Source organism: Coloeus monedula, assembly GCF_965178545.1.
Source record: "Coloeus monedula genome assembly, chromosome: 4".
NCBI lineage: Eukaryota > Metazoa > Chordata > Aves > Passeriformes > Corvidae > Coloeus > Coloeus monedula.
Window position 1 is genome coordinate 24,245,368 of NC_138784.1, and position 23,275 is coordinate 24,268,642.

A 23,275-nucleotide genomic window follows, 5' to 3' on the forward strand; every position below is an offset into this window, starting at 1 on the left:
GGCCTCGCCTGCCACGGCACCCCCTCACACAGAGCGGGTGGTGGGGCGGGGCCCTGCTCCCTGCCAGCCAATAGCAGCAGGGGTCCCGGGCCTTCCAGCCAATGGGCGCGCAGTGCCCCCGCCCACAGCGCACAGGTGGCAAGGTGGGGCAGCACCTGTGGACGCGAGTGCGTCTGCGCCCCACCAGCCAATGGGGACGGGCGGCCCAAGCCCCCCAGCCAATGGGAGATGGGCTGCCCCTCGCTGCCCTCCCTCCCTCGCCAATACGGTCCCGGCCCCGATGCCCCCGCCCCCGCCAAACGGCGCACGTGCCGCGCGGGGCCGCCGCCGGCCGCCCGCACCCGTCCCGCCCGGGGGCCGCACCTGCACCATAGAGCTCCCGCCGCGCCGCTCCTCCCGCTCCGGTCTCTTCCCGCTTCGCTCCCTCCTCCTCCCTCCCGCGCCGCCCGGGCAGGGCGGGGCGGGCACAGCGCTGCCTCCCGCCCGCTGCGGGGGCGAGCGAGAGCAGCGGCGCGCTCCCCGCGTCACGTGACACCGCCACGGCCGCTTCCCGCCGCCGGCACCATGGCGGCGCGCGCACCACGTGTCCGGGGGCGGGCGCGCTTAAAGGGGCAGGCGCGGGACGGAGCCGTGACCGCGGGGAGCACCCGAGCCAAGCGTACACAGACACACAAAACAGCGCCGGCACTCGGCAAAATCAACTTTATTCCTGTTTTCCCCCGTTTATGATCTATGTGCAGCACAGCCAGGGCGAAGGTGCAGCCACAGCCCACCCCCAGGGACCGGGGCTGCCCCGGCACTGCAGCCTCCCGGTGCTGGCTGCGGGGTTCAGCTCTCTTCCTCTGAAAAAGAAGAGGAACAGAAATTAAGTAAATGCAGCTGGGGAAAAAAAACAACCCAAACCCCAAAATTAAACCGTTGCTGTCAAGGAAATGCCACAAGGAACACAAAAAAATCACGGCTGCCACTTCGGGAGATATATACCACCTCCAACTGTCTCCCTGCCTCCCCCCCAGCTTCCCAACAAACCTGCCCATCAGCCAAGACCACATACACGTCATTTGGAATTACACAATTTACATTCCTGAGCAAATTACACAGCAACCTAACTAACATTTCCATAATGAAATCCGGAGCAGCCAGGCTACACTTACAGCCTAAAAATAAGCTGGGAGATATTCTTCCTATCAAAGAAGCAAGAGCTCTAGGGTAAAGGGTTTCCCACTGTCAACTGAGCACACAGAGGTCTCAGGTCAGGGGGCACAGATGGTTTTAGGCAGCAAAGGGAAGGCACTGTCCACTGGGGACCAATGATCCTCCAGAACTCCCATCCTGACCAGCCAGCAATTGCTCAGCTTCGAGTCACTTCAGAAAAGCCTTCACCATGTTCCCTCAACTGCGCTCCAGCACCACGCATTTTAAATGTGTCACCTTATAGTCACTGCCACTTCTAAAACTGCAGTCAAAAAATATCCCAGTACCAACAGAAATTAGCACCCACCCACTCCTGCAGACCTTGGGGCCACTGAATGTAGGGCTTCTTGGCAGGTTTTGTTTTCCCAGACAGTACTCTGGATCTGGGACCTCCTCCCCCGCCCCTGCTAAAATCAGTCCTCATCAAGTATCTGTACAGAGGCACAACATCTGCATTCCCAACTCTCCTCTCCTTTTTCTTCCAGCTGAGTACTCCCAATGTGACCCACCACCTTTTCCACTGAGTCTCATCCTTGGGACCACACATTCTCCAGCCTCGTTCCTCTCCTGCCATTGCACTGGTCAGATCTGACCCTTTAGCTGTGGTCTTCATCATACATCACTCCCCTTTTCATCCACACCAGTACATCACTTAAAAGCATAAAGCACCAAGTATGCTACAAACCTTCCTCTTCCTCTTCTTCCTCCTCATCCTCCTCATCTTCATCAGAGCTGAAGGTGCCATCAGGCAAACTGTAGATCCGGATCACCTGCTTGTTGGGGTCCTTGAGGATGAGGTACTTCCCCTCATCCAGCTTCATGCAGATGTCAATGACGCATCGCAGGATGCCCCAGGCATTCTCTATGCTCAGATTAATTTGGCTGGCGAATTCATTTGGCTTGAACTGCTGCGTGCCCAGGATCACATGGCGGGCAGAGTCCTTCACATGGTAACGGGATACATACCTAGGGGGCAAGAAGTAACCAGAGGGGTATCAGGAGATTAAGCCCAGACAGCAGAAGAACACCAGCAAGAAAAGCAGCATGATCATCTCATTTTCTGGGCTGAAAAATCCTAATACTCCAACACTGAAAGCTAAGAGGATCTCCTGGCTACAAACTGTCAATCTGTAATGCACCTGGAAATCCCCAAATCGGATGGAGAGGTACAAAAGATAAAAGAAGAATTAGCCCCATAGATAAAATTAAGCAACAGCATGATTACCTGGGAGTTTGGAATGAAAAAGATGCAAAAGCATCAGTTCCACATCTGTGGATGGAACTGTGGGTTGCAGAACCACTAGAACTTACTTAGCAAAAGCCTCTTGTTCACTACTTACAGTACTCAACTGATTTTAAGCTGATAGTTTAAAAAATGCTGTGGCCATATCTCCCCTCACCACTCAATTTCTCAGGAACAGGCACTGAGCATCTCAGATTCTTGACAGGCACCACAGCTACTGTGTTTATTTCCCTTGTTGGTGCCACAGCAAACAGGCTGAGAGCCCATGCAGGCCACCTGCCCCTCACATGTGTGGGGTCAGTCACAGCTGGATGCGGAGAGGAAGCAGCTTACACCAACCAAGGCTGGGGCACTCACCACAAGCTTTCCTTTCTTGGCCACTCAAACGGTGATTTTAGGATTACTCATTTTGTAAATGCTTCATTCAGACATACATGAAATTTAATGATGGAAAACGCACCTGGAAGGTATTTGGTGTGACCCTCCCCCTTACCCGAGTTTAAGATACTCTGATCCAGCCAGCAGCGCGCAGCACGTCCAGCGGGCCAATTTGTAGCTGTTGTTCTTCAGCTCTGTGGCAATGACAGCCCCTCTCTGAGAGTCCAGCTTCTGGCGCCAGTCTACCCCATTGCAATACTGAGGAGAATCAGAACCAGGGTCAGCCTGACAAGCCAGCAGCAGCCATCTCTTCAGCCATTTCGTCATCACATAAGGAAGCTGCTTCTGTCTACCCTACAGTACCACTTGAGGGAATGTGAACTGCAGCCTACAGGGAAAGCTCTTGCACCGGGAAGGGACAAATGCAAACAGCTGGGATTGCTCAACATTTGTGGCACTGGTTAGAAAGGTAGTTTGTGAGGGAAGAATTCTAAAGAGAACCATAGGAACAGACTGGCTACTGTGCTGAACACCCAGGGACAAGAGGGTTCAAGCCAGCTACCTCACATTTGGGGGAGAATCCCATCAGCACTGCTTGTCCACCAAAGTTATACTCCTTAGTGGAATGTAACACCCAGGGGACACCGCCAGATGTTTGTCTCATCTTTCCTGCTGTACCTGGCATGTCAGGCAGCAGTGAAGCAGTTAGAGCTAGCTTGGGGATCTTGTTCTTCCTCACCCTCGAATCCCACTCGTTCAGTGTCTTGATGTTGATGAATGACACTTCTCCATTGGCTCCTGTCATCACTCCATCATGTTCACAGCGGACAATGAGATCTATATCATCTCCCAGCTTCCACCTTCGGTATCTGCCAACAAACAATCCAACTGGTTATTTCTGACCTTTCTTCTCTTCCAGATCCATGTAAGCACTCAGCAAAATCCTTTCCTCCTCCATCTTTTCACTGTGAGGTCATCCATGAATCCTTTTCAAGGTAAAGCTTCTGTAAGTAACACTCCTAACCTGTTTTGCCTCCGTATCACACTTAACATCCTGCCCCCATGACAAACATCAGAGAGAACAGCTTACCTGTATGCAACAGAAGCTACTTCATTTTTATCCATGTCATCCTCCACAAAGGGGTTTGGGTTGGGAAACTTGTATTTCTCCTTTCCCTGCAGATGAAAACAGCACAGCATGTTAGGAGACAGCTCTCCTCTATTGGAAAAATACTCTTTTACAGCAACAGTAGCTGATTTCCCTGATGTAGAGAAAAACCAAAACATTAAGACAGCTGATGAAAGCCTTATGCCCACATTAGTCACAGCACTATAAGCAGCACTTGTACTGGCACTTAGGCTTCATTAAGTGTACTGAGAAGCCTGTCTGCATTATCAATGGGAGTAGGATGACTTGTCTGTGAAATCAAGGTGAAAACCTTTCTACAACATCTCACCAGAAATAATCCCACCTCCTTCAAAACTGAAAGGCCACTGGTGTAACACAACTGTCAATTAAAATGCTTCTGTGCTGTACTAAAGCAGCCTTAATGAAGTTTCCTCTTGAGACTCTGAAACACAGACCCCACTACTCATCACTGTTCCACCTTACCATCCTCAGACACTGCTGGGAGAAGTTATGATTGATGTAGGTAGCTTCCATGGCCAGGTTGCGAGGAGAATTAAAGGAGTTGCCCTCTTCCTGTGGTGGTTCATTGGCTGTTTCACTCACTGTCAGGAGGTCTGGGAAGAAAACCAGACGCAAGTGGTTATGCTTGGGGGAGTAACTATGTCAGCTTTAGAGAGTTTCTAGCCCCACATCAGAGCAGATCAATACTGAAGTTCCCCACACAGCTATCACATGTACTGCAGTAATTAGCTTGTTCAGGCAGCTCAGTGTGGACACTGAGACACAGAATAAACTCAAATAACCATAAAGAAAATTACACCCTTTAGCTACTGCAACAGAAATTCCTTTCATGACTTTTCCTCACCAAAATCTGAGTTGTCCCTCTTGTCAAAGAAAAGCTTGGATCCAACTCTCTGGACAATGATGTCCCAGGAATAGACAGAGCGAGTGCAGCTCATCAGTGTGGCCAGGATGGCATCTGTGGCAAACACATTCCCTTGTGTCTTGGCCAGCTGTGGATACAGGAGGAGAAAACTGTTTCAGCAATAAGAACAGATACCCTTTCCCTAGGCAGGATGAGAAGTGCTAGCAAACCAGATCACTGATTTCTGCTGCTGTTCTGACTGAGAAAGCTGAAATGTCAAGTACCACATCAACTGCCAGACCAAGTCTAAGGTACTACCCAGCAATCCTAGCCCACCCTCACCCACAGAAAGAAACTACTATGAAATGTTAATTCTGTTGGAAAATGCACAGCTTCTTACGGCCAATGAGGTCACAAGAGAGAACTCTCCAAGCCTTCCTCACTTCCAAAAGCAAAGCCCCAAGGATCAGGTCTCTGATGTAAGTTTCCTTTCCAACACAGCTCAAGTACTGGTCTGCTTGCCCTTCCAGAATTACAGCTTTTCCTTGGCCAGTGTTCTCAACTCTGCATTAATCTAGCTCTGCCTTCGACCTAAGAAAAATACTGGTACCAGCTAATGCTTCTTGCTTTCGCCCTTTGGTCTGACGGTGACAGCTGGTCTCCAACAACAGCACACACCCATGAACATGCTCCTGGGTTTTACCAACTGGTAGCTACCTTTCTGATAACTGGGTCATCCGTGGTGGTGACGGTATGGAAGATGCGCTTAATGCTCCTCAGGAGCTTCTCGTTCCTTGTCGTAATGCGGTCGAAGGCTTTGTCATAGTACTCTAGGGCTCCACAGCACTCTCTGCAAAGGCAAGAGGACCATCTCGATACCCTTCCTACAGATAACACCACCCATGAACCCCTAGGGTCTGCTGGGTGTTCCATTACCTCCCCCTGGTTTGAAACACTGGGACCAGGCAGGAGACCCTTGAGCTCCTGCTTTCCAAAAATCTGGTCGCCTCAGGAAGCGAGCAAAGGGCTGTCTTAGGAACTCACATGTCCTGTGGTTCTGACACCTCCAGGTAGCGCATTTTCATCAGCCGAGGGAAATCCATCTCCTCCTTCACCTCCCAGTCGCTGCGAACTTCAACAGAGGAGTCACGAGGTTTCTGCTGTGCGGCCAGAGGCAGGTCAGGTAGAGAGCGAAACGGAGACACAGCATATCAGGATTTGTGCAAGAGGAGCTGCCCTGTGAGTGCAGCCAGAGAAACCAAACCATCACAGGGGGCACAGTGCTTGTCAGTTTGTCTACCTGTGATTTCTGGTCCCATTTCTGCCTCACTCCAAACTGTTTCTGAAACTTCTTTTGTAGGCGCAAACGATCTCTAAAATGACAAATGTGAGAAAAGCCATGAAGAGAAGTTCTTGATTCCTATATGCCACAACCATTCCTCCACTTCCAAACTACCACCAGAGGAGCAGTGCTTTCAGGCACCGAGCTGCTGAAACATTTGCTGAGCCATCTGTTGATCAAGATGCCTGAGGCATTAAAAAGTCTGCTCTTTGCTTTGAGCAGCTCTTCACATAGTTTTACCTGAAGATTGAAATAGTTTTCAGAAAGGATATTCTCTGTTTAGAACACCACCTTTACTTTCTAAATACAATTCAAAAAATCTCCTGAGGCATTAGGTAGCCATTTGAAATCCATGCTTTTAAGTACTACTGACACCAGCTGAACACTGGACTCGAAACATCCTGAAATCCTTTGCTGTTTGCTCCAGCAGGTTCTGTTACTGTAAGTTTGCAAATTTATCAACAGTACGTTCACACAGTCCAAGCTCTCTGGAGCCTCACCTCTCCTTCTGCTTGGCACTCTTTGGCAGTGTCTGCATGCTGAACTGCAGCATGTTCCGACGGTCCTTGTCTCTCCGAAGGTTCCTCTGCAGAAATGACGGAAAAAAGAAAAAAAAAAAAAACAAACGATAAAAGACATTTTAGTTGGGAAAGAATCCTGTGCTGCTGAGGCTCCCCTTGGATCCCATCTCTGAGAACATGTTACCTGTGCAAACCTCATACGATTCCTCTGGTATGCCGTTTTCTGCGTCCGGGCTGTGTCCACCAGCTGGAAGCTGGTCTCATCCTCCTCGTGGAAATAGGCGTATTGGCTTCCGCCGCCGAACTGGGACGAGTACTTGTCTGGAAATAAAACAAAGCGTCTCGATGTCGAGGTTCTAAGAAAAAACCCTGATGCTTTGCCCCTTTCTCTCCCCAGTTGCCTTCACCTCAGCCTGATGTCTAAAAGCCTTACACCTGCATGTCTTCTCCCGCTCCAAACCTCCCTTACGAGCCCGGTTAGTAAGGCAGTACAAAAATGCAGAGTAAGCCCCAAGGACAGGGAGAGCCCCACAGAACTCTCCCAAGGGTAAAGCACGCTTCCTAAAGTAAGCTGCCTGTCCTGCTGAGGTGTGCAGGTAATTACAGGGTGGGTGTGAGACATGAAAGCAGGAACGACGCTTGAAAGAAAACTTTGTAGAAAAGAAACCCCAGGAACCACCAGACCCCACGTACTTGTGTATCTTTTATCCTGATACGTGGCTCCTGTCCAATCAGCCACCTAAGAACGAGCATAAACAGTCAGAGCAAGCATTAACACGACATTTCCCCCCCCCCACACCTCTAACTCTGCACATATAGTTCCCAGCAGCAAAAGCATACACTGCTGTACGCTTCAGGTCTAATCCTTCTGACTCCCACCTCTGCTGGGCAGCCCTGCTAGGTGTTCACAGCCTGTCAGAACACACTGCCAAGGGTGCCAGAGGAGCAGCCACGGTAACGACAGCGAACACCGCAGGCAGCGCGCAGGGGGGGCCCGGCAGGCACCCAGAGCTCATGGCCCAGCCTGGCACAGGTACCTTGCCCAGGCGGTCTCCTTTGCTGAAGGGCTGGTAGGGCATGTCCTTGAACTGCTCGGGCACAGCACACGGGCCCCAGCCGGAGGGGTTGTCCTGGATCACGGGTGTCACAAACTTCGCCATTTTTTAATCTTCTAAAGGTGGAATAAAGAAAAAAAATAACCTCGAAACCCTCAGCTGCCGCACGGTGTGGCACCGAGACCTGAGGCCTTGCCTCGGCACAGGCCACCGCGACGGGAAGGCGCCTCCGCCCACCAGGCCCGGGGAGGAAGGAAGGGTCCCGGTGGGCGCTACGTGTGCCGGGGAGGGGCGGCGACGCGGCCCCGCCGGAACCGGCGGGGCGGAGCCGGGGGGGGGGGGGGGGGGGGTCTCGGTACGCGCGGGAGGCGCCGGCGGGGCAGGCGAGCGGCTCCAGGGTGGCCCCAGCGCCCCCCTCACCTGCGCGGCCCCGGCGCGGCCCCGATGGCGGCGGATCCGGGAGCGGCTCCGGGAGCGGCTCCAGCGGCGGCGGCGGGCGGGGAAAAGGCCGCGCGCAACCCCGGCGCGCCCTTTCTGCGTCAGCACCGCGCGACGGCAGCGCCGTTGTCGTAAAGTAGAAAAACTCCACACACCCCGCCACCCCCACCCCCCCCGGAAAAGCGACCAACGAGCGCGGCTGTCGTAAAGTGGCCGCGTTGTCGCAAAGTGTCAAATACGAAAAAAATTTCTTAGGAAAGGATGTTCTTTGATGTTTGATCTTTGTATACTTTCAAGTCTAATCAACAAGAAAAGAGGTTTAATCCATGAAACAGCAGCCAACAAACAAGCTCCAAGTGATACCCAGGTGTTAGAAGGACAAATTACTTGACAGTAGAATTGCCTTGTTAAGGTTTAGGGCTTAACATGTTTCAGTGACCTCAGGGGAAGTTAACAAAACTTGGGAAGAAGGATGTAGCACAGATTGTGAGCACAAAAAATGCAGAATTTACAAGCCACAGAGACATTTGGCAGAACCCCCAAGATAAGGAAGAAACTAATAAAGACTGCTCAGCAACTGTGCTGAATCAGCTGCAGCTGAGTAAAAGGTAATTCTGGCAGGGGGAGATCATGGCCACTGACCCAAGAAACCACGACTCGAAAGGAGAGAAAGACTGAGCGTGCAGACTAATTAGCACGAGCCATGAGAGGATCATTAACCAATAGAAGACAGAATACTAATTAAAAAGAGAATTAGGTAATTTTTAGCCAAGGAACATTAGTGGCTTTGTTTGCTAAAATATATAAAGAGTGAAAAGTTTTGGTAGTCATCATGCTGGCTTTATGGATTTGCTATTCAGCACCTCTTTCTAAGCAGAACTGTAAATAAATCAAATACCTGGATTATGTACATGGATTGGCCTCCTGCAGACTGGGTGAATGAACCTATTTTGGGACAACACGGTCATTTATTGAAATTTTGTTCCTGCTTAATAGCCACTTAATAAGGAAAAACATGCGTGAGTGCAAGGAGAGTGATGTTAAGGATAGTGTAAATTTGCCCTGTTGATAAAAATGCTTGAGTTTGGCTCTTAAGTGTAAAAGCCAGGGGTGACATGTGACAAAACCCATTCAGTTTGTACCCAGATGTCATAAAGAGGAAGAAAACTTGGCTTTCTGTGTGTGCTGAAGGCTCAGCAGAGCATAGCAGCTCGGACAATGGTGAGGTCAGAAACATCTCCCGTGCTAACAATGGCTAAACTTCCTGGAACCGTGGAACTTCTCTTGGCAGAAGTGTTCAGCCCTGTGGTAGGCAAATGCCTGTTGGGAATGGTTTTGGTGTAAATGGCTCTCCTGATAGCAGCAGGATGGGATAGGTGTCTAACAAACTCCCTCTGCCTGTCTACCCTCTGTTCTCATGAAGACAACTTGAGCTTCATGGCCACACAAAGGACTGCCCGATCGGAAACTTTTTTCCTTTAGGAAAACTGGAGTTCAACTTACGTTACAAAAATCATGTATTGGAAGAATGACGGTCCTCAGCTTAGTCAAATACAGATTTCAACCATTAATGGGCAGTTCCCATCTGATTGTGCTAGTTTGCTTTGCAGACATGTGATGGAGTTACTGTGATGTCCAGTAGGTAAATTCCTGTTTTCCCAGATAAAAATGGAGATAGAAGTTAAGAGATGACTTTGATAGAGAACAGACTTACAGGACTTTGGACAAGAAGTATGTCAATAAAGCCACATGCTAGGACAGGAAACATGACTTAATACTGTACCTCTTCATTGTCTCTCACACACAGCTTCTTAAAATAAAAGTACAAATGCAAACTCTGCAATGGTTCTGTACAAAATCAGGTACTTTTCAGGCTGTAGTTGTGTGATCATTCAACCAACTTTGTGCTTTAGAGGGTGTTACAAAAACCACTTGACTTTGAGAGTTAAAGATGTGTAAAGAATGGGAATTGCAGTTGCCCTTGCTGTGTTCACAGTGTGATAGTCAAGCTTTCCCATTGTCCCTGATGGCTTCCCTGAACCTGCTGGAGGGGAGGCCTAGGGCTGGAAGTTGGATTCAGCCCTACAGCCTCTCTAGGAGACCATAAGCCAGTGATTTAATACAGCAGTGCCTCGGGTCCCTGTCTCTGTAATTGGGATAGTATTTCTTCTCAGGGAGTGAGGGCAATAAATCAATAAATCCCAAATGCTCTCATGCCAGAGTGATTGAAATTTTCTCTACCCCTAAAAAGAGCAGGATTGGTTTACAAATCTCTTCAGCTCACAGGCTGGAAAACTCTTCAGAGAATTTTACTGAGTATCTTTTACCTAGGAAGAGTCTAGATCAATATTTTCCAGGCAGAGAGGTGTGCATTTTGTTCTTTATTTTCCACTTGTGATTCCTCCTCGAGAAAGAACTGAAGCTGCAGTGGTCTTTGCTTTGACAAGATATCCTGCCATTAATCAGAAGTGGGATTATTAAAGCACCTCTTCCCGCTAGCAAAAAAAAAATCCACTTATAGAAATACAGTTTATAAAATACAATTTGTAACTGTCTCACCTAAACAGCCTTTTTGGAGACAAACATCATTAGTGCTGGAGCTGCCTCGCCAGTCGCTTGCAGTGGCTCAGCGGGATCCCAGCTCCATGTGAGCCCCACAGCACCTGCCCCTCGCCCCCCCAAGCTAGGCAGTGGGCCCAGTGGGCTCAGAGGGACTCAGAGCTTAGGAGATGGTGAGGAAAAGACGAAGAAGTTCTGGAAAGAGAAATAGACTTAGGAATAAATGAAAAGAAATTGATAAAATCCCTTTCTTTCCAGTTTCCTCTTCACTCCCGAGTCTGCGTGAGGTGCATGCAAGAGAATGCAGTGCTGCTGCTGTCTACCAGAGATGGCAGATCACGTGCTGCTTGGTCTTAGCCCATCAGATTTCCTTTTCTGGTGACACAGTTGGGTATGGTGTGGGTTGGAGGAGACAGCATGCATAGGGAGTGGCTGGTGCGGGATAAACGCTTGCCTGGGCGTGGCTCTAACCTTTCTTAGCAAGGAGAAGAAGAGTTCTACAAAAAGAAAATCCAGTCTTAAGCAGGTGAGATTTGCTGCCACATTTAGAATCATAGGATGTTAAGGGTTAGAAGGAACCTTAAAGTTCCTCTAGTCCCAACACCCCCTGCCATGGGCAGGGACACCTCCCACTAGGCCCAGTTACCCAAGGCCTTATCCAATTTGGCCTTGAACACTGCCAGGGTTGGGGCACCCACAACTTCCCTGGGCAACCTGTTCCAGTGTCTCATCACCCTCACAGTAAAGAATTTCTTCCTAATATCTGGCCTAAAATTCCCTCTTTCAATTTGTAGCCATTAGTCCTTGTCCTATCACTACAGATCCCGATGAAGAATCCCTGTTTGGCTTCCTGGTAGTCCCCTTCAGATATTGGAAGGTTGCTATGAGGTCTCCATGTGACCTTCTCTTCTCCAGGATGAACAGACCCGACTTTCTCAGCCTGTCTCGGGTCAGATTTACTAGAAGAGCAAGCAGGTCTGTCTTGCTTCCCACTTCACACCAGGCTCTGCACCTCCTGTGTCCTGCTGGGGCCCCACAGCTCCGTGTGCCTCTGGTCCTGTCCTGCTGACCCCACACTCTGCTGCTGCTGCAAACAGTTCCTCTCGCCGCCTTTGGTTTTCATGAAAGGCACGTGAAATACGTCGCTTCCTGGAAAAGTACTCCAAATACACTTGCTTTGCAATCATTTGATCCTTCATCCATAATTTCAGTTCATCAGTTAATTAATCATTTAATCAGTTAATAAGACTAATCACTCTTCCCTGGAAGATGCTCATGAGAACTGCCAGGATAAATTGCTCCCATCTGTTTTTTCCGTTCTTGTCTCCCACTCCTCTGGCTTTGGGCTCTGCGCTGGTGTTAACAGGTCCCTAAAAGAGGGGCTCATTCCAGCACCTTAGATGTTCCAGTCCAAAACCTTCTCTGCCATCCCTCTCCTCTGCAGTTTGGGGCTCGCTGTCGCCCCGTGAGCTGGCGCTGTGTTGAGCAGCCACCTCCTGCTGCGAGAGGATGATACACAGCTCAGGCAGTGTTACCAGGGGCTCGCCAGGTTTAAGTGAAGGAGAGCAAGTCCAAGCACCCAACCCATTAGGGGCCTTTCCTAGAAAAAAGATCACCTCTGCCTTCAAAAAGCTTTGGAAAGCCTTAAAACAGGTTGCTTTCCACCTTATATGATGGTACTTCCAATCAAAGAGGCAGCTGAGGATTGAAAGACTAATGTTCCCACTAAAACACTATTTTCCAGTAGTTCCTTTTCTCATTCTTCTAAGAAATGCATCAAAAATACACAGTTGGGTTCCTTTTCCTCACTAAAGACCAAACACACCGTATGCCTGTGCCATATGTTTAGTCTGCACTGCCCCGTGCTTCTTGACAAGCCCAGAAACCAAGGGAAATAGTCTTCAGCCTTAACACATTTCCACTGCAGGGAGCCCTGATGTTCACACACACCTCCTCAGGTCAGATTCCTCTCCCGCAGTCATTGTCATCATCTTTAAAGCAGCAAAACTTACTGCTGGCTCCTGGGCTTTTGTTGTAACCAACCTTGGCCATGTGTGAACTGGCTCATGCCCCAGACCGATGTTCACAGGCTGGGAAGCCCTCCTTCCTTCCCTGGCCCTCCTCTTTGCATCCCATCTTTTCCGTGGCACTTTCATCTGCCTCCTCAGTCTGCTGTTCTCTCAGGCCAGGTGCTTTGCTGCAATGCTTGGCCTCCTTTCCAAGAGCTTCCTTCCTCTTGCTGGTGTCCTGGTTGCTGAACTATAAACCTGTCCTCTTGTGTGGTGGTTGCTCACCAGCTTTTTCAGGGAAATTCTTGATTGGATTTTCAGGAAAATTCTTGATTGGATTTTCAGGAACCCTGGAAAAATGGCCATAAAACAGTATTACTGTGTACGTGCGGTGAATCTGATTTTTAATTTGCTGTCTGTGCAGTCTAGTGGGGCTGGGCGCTGGTGGCACCTGGCAGATTTGCTGTGTGTGTTCAGACCAGCCATGTCTGTCCAGAAAGGTCCACACAAGGAATGTGCTGAGTTTATTATTCTTGGTAGCAAATGGTGTTTTCTCTGTAAGGCTTTCCCCATCTTCCTCTTCCTGCTGTGCTGAGCTCTCCCCGACTGCTGGGCTGGACTGTCTTGTCCTCACAGACAGACAGAAACTGAGCAAGGACAGACCCTCCTCTTAAACCACGCTGCTTCTGTAGGCTGGGCTCAGAGCCTGACCTTGTATTGTCTGCTCCTTCCATGCTACCAGGAAAAGCCACATACTTTAGGTGTACCCAAAAAATAGTCTTTCTCTGAATTAGTGCTGTCTCTTGCCTGGTTTTGACTGTTTTTGCCACCAGTGTCAGAACTCTCCCAAGGTTTCTATAGCTGTGACCGTCAGGGTCTGGACCGCACGTATTGCCAAAGAGGCAGTGTGTGTGTCACGCTGCATCCTCACCCTTGGCTGCTGAGCACTGCCCTTGCCAGAGCTGTAGAAGGAGTCCAGGTCCAGCTGCCTCCCCTCAAACTGTCAGCAAGATTGTCTCCTTTGATCTGCACTCAGTGCTGGATTTTATCCCAGCAGCCAACAGGCTGATGCCACAAGTTTATTCTACAAAGCTCAATTAGAGCAGCTGGCGCCAGCAGCGTCCCTGCTGGCTCCAAGCCTGCATCAGGAGAGGAAGGCTGGTGCAGTGGCTGGGGCATGGGCTTGGGAGTCCACAGGCTCAGCTGCAAATCCCCACTCTGTGGCTGTTTTCTAGGCCACACCAGCGAGCTTCTGCAGCAGGAGCTTGTCACCTCCATGCTGTGCAGGGAGGGACAACATTCCCTGCCTGACTGGAGGAGATAGAAGCTATCGTGGTGATGGGGAACCGTGTTAACAGAGGCTGCTGCTCCTGGGAAATGCTGCATGGATCCTGCCGGATCTACAGCGGGGAGGAGGATGGGGCCTTGGGTGGTGGAAGGTACAAGGCACATAATGCCTTCTCACCACTGATTAGCAGTGTGCCTTTCAGTTGCGGGAGCCCCGCTCCGTGCCCCTGCGATTATCCAGTGCCTGAGTCATACGCAGCACTGCCCTCAGAAGGATCGATCTGAGCAGAGCTGTGAGCAACATGGGTGTTCTTTACAAGGGCCCTTGCCCAGCGCAGAGGCACCCGTGGTTATTTCCTTCAACATCATCAGTGTTAGAGTAACTTCTGTGAAAAATCAGAATCTTCTGGGCTAAACATGCTGTGCAAATGCTCTTGCCTGGCTGGTCTCTTTTCTGGAAAGCTTAATGTTTATGCCAGCCAGGAAAAGAGGTCTAAGTAGAGTATCAGGAGGCAGAAAAAGAGTGCAAGCAATTTCTGCTAGGAAACACAGTTGAACCCTATTTGCACAAGACCTAGTTTCAAGGCAGTAAGGAGCCAAAAGCAGATGCCACCTATGTATAACATACTGTTCCCTTCCCAGAGACTGTCAGGAAGGTCCCCACAAAAAAGAAAGGCAGCAAGGGATATGCAGCAGCCCAGAAAGTCCATGGTTGCCATTCCCTTCTTTGCCCCTTGGTAAGTCAGAGACAGGGCTGGCCGACACGCTTGGCCGCGGACAAATGTGCCTCTCGGGGTACAGGGAGTGCGGAGGGTACAGGGAGTACGGAGCCTCGGGGCCATTCCTTCCTCTCCTCTTGAGCAGATTTCAGCACCATCTGCTCTCTTCTGTCTTTGGAGGAGTCAGCCGGGTGCTTTTGTCCCTTCTGGCAAAGCTGTGCTGCGTATGTCCCCCATCGGGTGTCAGGTACCCCGAGGCAGCTGGGACGGATGCGCACTCTCAGCCTTGCTCCAGAAAGCTCCCACTGCAGCAGTCCAAGGTCCTTCTTTCTCTCCTTTTCCCTATCTGCAGCCTGTTCCTCTGGATCAGGCACTTCCCAAGGTCACACCTGACTCCCAAGGTCAGGCCCAGGCTTTGCTTGTGGCCACTAGTGTAGGGGACGGGAAGGGGTTTGGGCTGGGAAGGAACCTTCCCTTCCCCCCTTTGTCCCTAAAGGACCCACAAGCAGCACCAGGCACTCGAGGGAGAGGAGCAAGGGCAGAAGGAGACATGGGGCAGCCATGGGGCTCCCTGACCTGTGAACTGCTCTTTGGAATTACTCTTTTTCCTGCATGCATGAAGTATTACCCCACTAAACACTCCTAGATGATCCCTGGCTAGGCACCAGTCAGAGCTGCAGATTTTAGAGTAGGAGAAGTGGGGGGACTTGCTGATGATAAGCAGCTTCCTGGGACATGCTGCCTCGAACCTCCGTGGCCACACCAAGCTCACAGTAAGAGCTTTGTTGTCTGCCTTCCCTTCTAAAATAATGCCTGCCCCTGTGCTGGCTGGAGCCCGTCATGGGTGGGATTAAGCTGAACCCCCAGGTAAATTATGTTCTTGTACCCACTCTGAACTGCTGGAAGGAGAGGGGGAAAGAGGGAAAGAAGGTAGTGAGGAGCCCTGGCAGAGTGGAAATGTCCGCTGGCCACCCTTGTGCACCAAGGGGACCCCGGGCAAGGGTCCCAGCGCTGCGTCTTCCCTGGAAGCTGTGGGGCTGCTCCAGCTCCCGCACGGCGCGGCTGTGAGGCTCTGCTGCTGTGCCGGGCTCGTCCCACGGGAGGGCACTGCCTGCTCAGGAACAGGCAGCCCGGCCGGCGCTCCTGGCAGGCATTAATGCAGCAAATTAAACGGTGCCGGCAGATTCTGATTGACAGGTCCCTAGAGAGCAAAGTCCCTTGTTTTTTCCATCCCCGAGGGGATCAGGAGCAGCAGGAGGAGCAGCAGCAGAGAAAACCCTTTCCCAAGCCCAGTACTTTGCCCTTGTGGATCTGTTTCTGGGACTCAGCCCATCCCCGTGTATCTTGACCCCTTTGCTGAAGCCGTGGGTATCGGGCCAGCCGGCTCCTCCACTGCGGACGTTCCGCAATGTCAAGAGCTGACCCTGCAGAGGATGCAGAGGATGCCGAGGCCCAGCCCTTGCTGCGCACATGAGCTGCGGCACCCTCGTCGCTCCGAGCCCAGGGTGCAAGGCCCGGAGGTTTCAGTAAAGGGCAGGCGAAATGAGGCCAGCGGGGTTTGGCGTCATTCACACGTTACTCCTCTCCACGGTGTAAAACTGGCACAAGTGACAACACTCTGCCAGAATGGTTCACGTCTGTGTTGGCTCTGCCACAGCCAGGTCAAAGCTGGGATTTGCAGCCAGGAAGATGGAGGCAGTCACCCATTTTTTGCTGCTGCTGTTGTGGGAAGCAGCATGGCTTGTTGGGGTTCTGGATCCTCTGTCTGGGTCCTCAGTGCAGCTCTGTGTCTGGCAGGTCCTCAGCACCCCTCTATCAGCCAGTGGTCAATGGCTTTAGTAAGGAGTAGCCACCATGGACACTGGGACATCACAGATGTCCTCCCTACCCTTCTGGGCATAAATCCCCAGTTAGAAGTCTTTTTAAGACCTGTCCCATGTCCGGGTGACAGGGCCCTGTCCTCTCTCAGGCTGGAGGGGAGTTTCTCATGTCCACGGGGCATCTTGGTGGCCCAGCTACTCTGGAGCTCTGTGGAACCAGCAAAGTGTGGTACAGGTATGCTCGGTTTGATCAGAGGTCCTGTAAATGCCCTGCCTGGGTGAGGAGCTGCATACTGCACAGCAGCCCACATGTGGTCCAGCTCCATGCCTCCGCTTAGCGTGAGGGATGATGTGTTCCCCACTCTTGGAGGTAAAACTCAGGCTGATGGCATTTAATTCACACCTGTTTAATCTGCATAGGTCCTACTCAAATTTTATCCTCCATCTGTCTCCCTTCCCTACCAAAACTGTTGGCCCTTCTTTCTTTGTCTCCAGAAGGTGTCAAGAAGAGCCTGGGGAGATGAGGGGAGAAGGTCGCAGCAGCTGGAAGGCACCTGGGAAGGAGATGCCAAGTTGTCTGGAGCCCCCTCTACCTTTGGGGATACTTCCAGGACATTCAGATAGCCTGTCCTTTGCCATCCTTAGCACTGCTCACTTAGCAGCTTTACTGATGTTGACTGTACCTCTCCACAGACCCTCCTCCTCCATCAGCTCTCCTCAAACCTTTCTCTGTCCTTGGCTGCGGTGCTTGGCTTTTGAAAGGCGAGCTTTGTGGCTGTCTTCTTCCCCCGTGGCAGTCCTCACACACAAGCAAGACAGCAGGCTTGCGTGTCTGACGCTTGGCCTCTCTCTGTAGTCATCTGGCACTAAAAATTATCTGCAGAGAAAAATACTGGGCTCCATACCTGGGTCTTAATATCCTCCCTCACCAAACCATAATTACTAATTACCACTCCTGGGTGTTTAAACCATTTCAATGATGCAGTTAAATGCCCGATGTTAATTTAATAGCCAAGTATCTGGGTTTCCCCACATGAGGAGCTCTCAGAGCGTCTCCCACTAAAGCAAAGTGCAGCCAGCTCTGGCTGTGGTCCATATGAAAGAGGCAGCAGAAGAGTAGCAAGCACATGTTGACAGCAGACCCACACACGTGAGGGCCTGGGCATTACTCAGTAGTAAGTGCTCCCTCGCCTCACACTGTCCCCCAAAGGGAGCCCCCTCCTCAGCCGTGCTCTGCCTCCATGGGATGGAATACCTGGCACCACTGCCAGCGCAGGCCAGCATGCCTTGGGCAGTGCAGGCCCTCTGGAGCTCAGATCCTTTGCCAGAGCCATCCTTGCAGATTGCTCTGTCTGAGTAGGGCAGCACTCTCTCTTGGCAGATGCCCTGCTTGCCTTCTACCCATCCCTGGCCAGCATTTGAGAGCATGTCCTCAGGTTCAGAGGGGGACTGTCCAAAATCAGCCCTGTGCAGGGCCAGACACTGCATTCCTCTGACACCTGAAAGCAGGGAATGACCACTGGCCCCAAAGAGGTCACGAGGCTGGGGCATGAGAGGGACCTGGCTGAAGGCATCGGACCAGACTTTGCCTGCTCCATCTCCACTCTGGCTGTGCTGCAAGAGGCCTGCTGCCTCTCCTTCCCCACTGCTGGGGCTTGAGTCTGGGGCAGGAAGTTTTCCAACCCAAATATTTTAACTGACCTCTCAGTCACAAGTCTTTGGCTTCCCTAAGGCCTCAGTGGCTCAGTGCTGTCGAGGAGAAGATCCTGGTGCCATTCTCACCCCTGGCATACTCAGGGCCTGCCAGAGCACACAGTCAGCAGTGGGAGAGGCAAGCACGTGGCATGGGGAGCACTGAGAACTCGGAGGGGCACAGGATAACTTCTTAGGGTCTCTCACCTACCTAAGTGTTAATGTGCCTGAGGAGAGATGGGGAATGAGAGCTTCTGCCCACGCACAAGTCGTTTGCTTTCAGTGCTGCCCCTCTAAGACATCACTTAATATGACATTAATTAGTTAATGTTTGCAAAGTGCTTTGAACATGAAAAGTGCTGTATAAGTGCTGAATATTAGTACTAATTATTATGGCATGGAGGCTGGCGCTGTCTGAGGAGCATTCCCCACACCTAATTTCAGGCCGGTGCTGCTTCCCTGGCTCTCCCCCTCCCTTGCCTCATCCCATAAAAGCCAGACAGAGAAGGGGAGAAGCATCTGCACCCTACGAGGAAGGAGCCCCTCATGGAGCTGTGTGGAGGGGGCGAGCCATGCACCCCCTTCATTCCAGGCAGGACATTGTTTGGGAAGTGTAGCCGTATCTCCCCAGTGCCCCACTGGCACGGGGGAGGATGAGGGAGCACAGTCTTGCCCCAAGCTCTGCAGCGGGCCAGGACTGGAAACATCACAGGGTGGATGGAGGAGATGCAGGGGGGGTTCCTTCAGCTCATCCCACCCATGCCTGAGTGGAAGCACCCAGCACTGGTGGAGGCTTCAGAGCCAGGCAAGGAGATGAGGAGGAGGTGAGAAGGTTTTGGGGTCTGTGCACTAGAAGGGGTGGGAAGGCAGCTGTCTCCTAGATGTGCACGTGGCAGGGCCAGGAGCTCCCTGGTGTCCCCCAGACAGGCTCCTGGCCTGCTTTGCTGCCTCTCCCCTCCCTGTGCCCTCCTTCTTGGTGAGGCTGCTGCTGGGAAGGGTCCCTGGAGGAGGAGCAGAAATGGGTCGGCGGGTGCCCCCAATTACCTTGGCAGCAAAGTGTCCTGCCAGCTGGAATGCTGGGGTGAGTGTTAGGTGCTACAGGGGCCCAAAGAAGAGGGATGAGCTGTAGGAGGTTGTGCTGGAGGGGGTCCAGTGAGGGACAGAGTGGGGACCCACTGGTGCTGGCCAGGGGATACAGTTGCTGAGCACAGGTACCAACCTGTGCAAGGTGCATTGGGCAACAGGGAGAACTGCAGTGCAGTGATCACACTGCAACCCAGCAGTGTCTGCTGGGACTCCTGGAGCCAGCTGTGCCTTCCTTGCTGCTGACAAATTAACTCCCCTGGTCCCACCTGCTCATTCAGCTCGAGGTCCCACTTGTCTGCTGTGGTCAGACCCTGGCCACACTTCAGAGAAGCTTTGTCACTCAGGCAGCTGTCCTTCTGTGTCACTCCTCTGGAGCTAGAGGTGACGGAGTATGACGGGGATTCTGGTCTGCTTCAGAAAGCCATGGAGGGTCTCACAGCAAGTGAGAGCCCAGTGCAGGGTAAAGGGAAGCTCATTGGTGACACCCTTGCTGCCAGTGGTGAGTGAGAGGTGAGGGGGCATAGCGGTAGCCTAGTCCCCTTTGCGGGGATCACACTCCCTCCTCTGCTGCCACCTTACCTGTTGCTGGGTCTGCATCTCCAGCTCTAAGTTATTCCCCCGCTCCAGGCTCCTACACTGAGCATTTCCACCAGGCACCCCCTGCCAACCCAGCTCCTGAGGAAATTGCCAGAAATCCCATGAATGGCTGAACAAACCCCCAAAACAATGCTAGGGTCACTTTCTTTTTCCTTTTTGAGCCCTCCAGTATGTATGAATTCTGACCTTGCTGGCAATTCTTGGCTTGCCATGAGAGCCACTGTCTTCCAGTAGGAGTTGGAGCATCAGCCTTTGTGCTATCTCCACCCCAAGGAGAATGGAACAGGAGGGGAGATGCTGGAGGCTACAGAGAGGCTGGAGCAGGTGTTTTGGAGGGCAGCAGAGAAAGCCCACATGTATGACTTGAATTTACCCACACTTACTTCAAAAAAGAGCTGTGGCAAAGTCCTCTCCTCTTGCCTCGTCTGTTCCTGTATCTCAAAGACTATCATGAAGCAAGACCGTCCTCTGAATTTACAATGAGGACAAAATTGTCCACAGCAGTAGATTCTCTTGCTGGATTTTGAGGTACTCTTCTGGCACCACTAATGCCCCCAATAAAGCCACATAAACGAGGACCAAGTTATAAAAAAAAAATCTTTATTTCATGTACCAGGATTTTTTTTTTTTTGTCATTTTCTCTTTTTAAAATTTTTTTCTTTTTAACAGTCTGAAAAAAACCACGAAATAAAGAAAATGGAGGTTGGTTTCTTGTACTGGTTTGAGCTGGACATGAGCAACACCCTGGGGAAGAAGCTTCCCCGCCAGCCCTTGCCTCCTGCACACGCTCTCCCGGCGCCCTCCCGCGCTCTCCCCTTCCCGCCCGGCCCCGGGGCGCGCTCAGCCCTGTGAATGCTCCCCAGCTCCGAGCAGGCTTGGGCGGGCATGGAAACCCCAACGCCACCTTCCCTCTACGCTGGGATCTGGGGAACTGGCTTTAACTTTTTCCTCGGGGGCCACTGGAGGGGGTGGATGTCCCCTGTGAATCTTTCATAAGGGGCTGGGGGGCCACCGGCGGGGATGTCAGCAGTGGGGTGGGGTCTGAACACCCAGCCAAGGCGCTCGCATCCGCCTCTTGCTCTGTGATGCCGTTTTTGGGGGTTGACCCCGTCCCTCTGCTGCCCCCCGCCCTACCCCAGAGCGGGGAGGTGGGGGTGAAGTAGCAGTGGGTCGGGGGGAGCGGGGACGATCGGGCTGCTTTAAAGCAGAAACCCCGCTGGGACCTGGAGCGGGGACTGCGCAGCTCCTAAAACTGGAGCAGCAGGAATGGGGACGGAAAAAAAGTCGAAAAGTGGGTCTGAGCTGCCGAAGGGCTCAGCGGCCCCATCCTGCAACCCTCGGCTTTGTGCCTGCCGCGGGCGCTGCTGCTTTCGGGGGGCAGCCCCAAAGGGGTCCTGTCCTCGCCCCGGGCTGGCCGGTGTCTCGTGGGTGTCACAGAGATCCCCCATCACCTCTGCTGCCACCTCCCTTTCTGCCTCCATCGGCAGCGGCTCCTGCGGAGGGAGCTGCATTAAAAGCTGGCATCCCGGTGTCCCGTTCCCGGCGTGGCGGGGAGGGAGGGGGCGGCAGCCAGGCCGGGGGCCCGGGGCGGGATGGGGGGGACCCAGCTTGCCTTGCCTTGCTGCTGTGGAGGAGACCACGGCAGTCGGGGACCCCCAGCAGAGCGGTGGGGAGGAGGAAAAACCCAGCGGCCATGGGGACACCCAAGGGCACCTCTCCCCGGCACGGCTGCTGGGGCTTGGGGGCTCGGGGGGCTCTCTGGGATGGGGGCTGGCAGGCTGCACGTACCAAGGCCAGGCAGCCTTCGGCAGGTTTTGGGTCAGGGTGTGCTGTCTGTGCCCAGGCGAGGACAGGAGCGATTTCAGGGGGCGGCTGGGTGGCCTCACCGTGCCCCCACATGGCTGCAGCCCCACTGATGTGACCCAAGGGGGATCTGGGCAGATTTGAGGGGTGCACGGCCACCCTGCGGAGCCTCTGGAGCATTCACAGGCGAGCATGCGCACACCAGGGCACGAGTGTGTGAGCGTGGGCACGTGTGTGCGAGTGCTGTCCCCCCCGCAGCATCCCGTGTGTGTCCCCCCACAGCATCCTCATCCTGAAGGGATGGGAGCCCCAGCTGCCCTCTACCAGCCCCCCCCCCGCCCCGTCCTCTACCTGTGCCTCCCACACAGCTCCCCACTGTCTCTTTTCCCTTTTTTTTCACAGTTTAAAGCTGAAGAAAACAAAAATTAAAAGAAAAAAAATACTATCTGTTCTTCTTGCAAGTAAATCCACTTATTATATTTACATTTATTTATAGCTGTTGTTTTATTAAAAAAATTGCCACTTTTTTTTTTTTTAAGAAACCTCTTTTGTCCTTTTTTTTTTTTTTTGTCTCTTCATGTGTGTCTTTATTTACTGTGTCTGTTTGTTTTTTGCACTGTCACCGTTAACCCCAGGGTCCCCAGGGCCGGGGAAGTGGGGACCCCCCTGGGGACCCTGTGGAGGCGTGACTCAGCATCAGCTCCTGCACTCCCTAGGGTCACTCTAAACCCGTACGGACCTGTGGGGGGACGAGCGGATCCCCACGGATCCCAGGGGAATGGAGTGGATCCCCATGGGTCTCGGGGGAACAGAGTGGGTCATGGCTAACTCCGGCACCCAGGATCCTCCATAACGGGCCCAAGGACACCAAAGTCACTGGCAGCCGAACCCCCATCCCCTGTTCCCCAAGAAGCCTGTGCTGGGTTAAAGGTAAGTGGGAAACAAACCATAAAATTAAAGAATAAAACCTCCCAAAATTAAAAAAGCTGCCTCCTCCTCCTCTTCCTCCCACTTGATTTATTGTCATTTGTTATTTCTTGGTTCCCTTTTATTTTTTTTAATCTGTTTTTATTAAATGTTAAAATAATGGTACATGGGAAATCATGCATTTTCTTTTAAATTTATTTCTATTTTTTAAATCTTTCTCTCAGTTTTTAAGTTTTTCTTTTTTTTCTTTTTTCTTTTGCTTTTTTTATTTTAAGAATTTTTTTCACTGTTGTCTCTTTCCTCATGTTTCCTTTGAGTTTGTTTGGTTTTTTTTGTTCACTCACTTGTTTGTCTGCTTATCTGCTTGTTCCTTCGTTGGTTTTTTTTTTTTTGTCAGTTTTTTGTTTGCTTTTGTTGTTTTTGTGGTTTTTTTGTGGATTTTTTTTTTTTTTTTTGCATTGGGAAGGTCCCCACTCCACCAAGGGGCACTTCCACCTCCTCCTTCCCCACCCCCCTGCTGCCCCCTGCCCCCTTCCACCCTCCCCACCCTGCAGCCCACCCCTGTCTCCTCCTGCCCGTTCCTGCCCCATTTTCAGCTCCTGGCGACGGCT

General features: G+C 51.9%; 1 protein-coding gene across 3 annotated transcripts; it reads right to left on the reverse strand.

Moving 5' to 3' along the window:
- Positions 1–685: 685 nt before the first annotated feature.
- EIF3D (eukaryotic translation initiation factor 3 subunit D) lies at positions 686–8,264 on the reverse strand. Of its 3 annotated transcripts, none has more exons than XM_082279562.1 (15): positions 8,148–8,264; positions 7,710–7,843; positions 7,366–7,411; positions 6,857–6,993; positions 6,652–6,737; positions 6,110–6,182; positions 5,854–5,966; positions 5,527–5,659; positions 4,810–4,957; positions 4,428–4,558; positions 3,906–3,991; positions 3,555–3,684; positions 2,931–3,073; positions 1,880–2,160; positions 686–842 (listed from the first exon to the last, which is right to left on the reverse strand). In XM_082279562.1, the coding sequence occupies exons 2-15, from the start codon at positions 7,830–7,832 to the stop codon at positions 829–831; spliced, it is 1,644 nt and encodes a 547-aa protein (XP_082135688.1). In that variant the 5' UTR covers positions 7,833–7,843; positions 8,148–8,264; the 3' UTR covers positions 686–828. The 3 variants fall into 3 exon arrangements, with proteins under 3 accessions (XP_082135688.1, XP_082135686.1, XP_082135687.1); XM_082279560.1 differs by having other exon boundaries at positions 5,854–5,969; XM_082279561.1 differs by lacking the exon at positions 8,148–8,264 and having other exon boundaries at positions 5,854–5,969; positions 7,710–8,065.
- Between the last annotated feature and the right edge of the window lie 15,011 nt (positions 8,265–23,275).

Excerpts from the sequence above, each read along its gene's own strand:
- EIF3D (XM_082279560.1), bottom strand. The coding sequence starts at position 7,832 with ATGGCGAAGTTTGTGACACCCGTGATCCAGGACAACCCCTCCGGCTGG. Across the intron at positions 6,738-6,856 it reads ATCGTATGAGGTTTGCACAG|AGGAACCTTCGGAGAGACAA; the intron begins GTAACATGTTCT and ends TCATTTCTGCAG. Across the intron at positions 4,958-5,526 it reads ATGACCCAGTTATCAGAAAG|CTGGCCAAGACACAAGGGAA; the intron begins GTAGCTACCAGT and ends CTGTATCCACAG.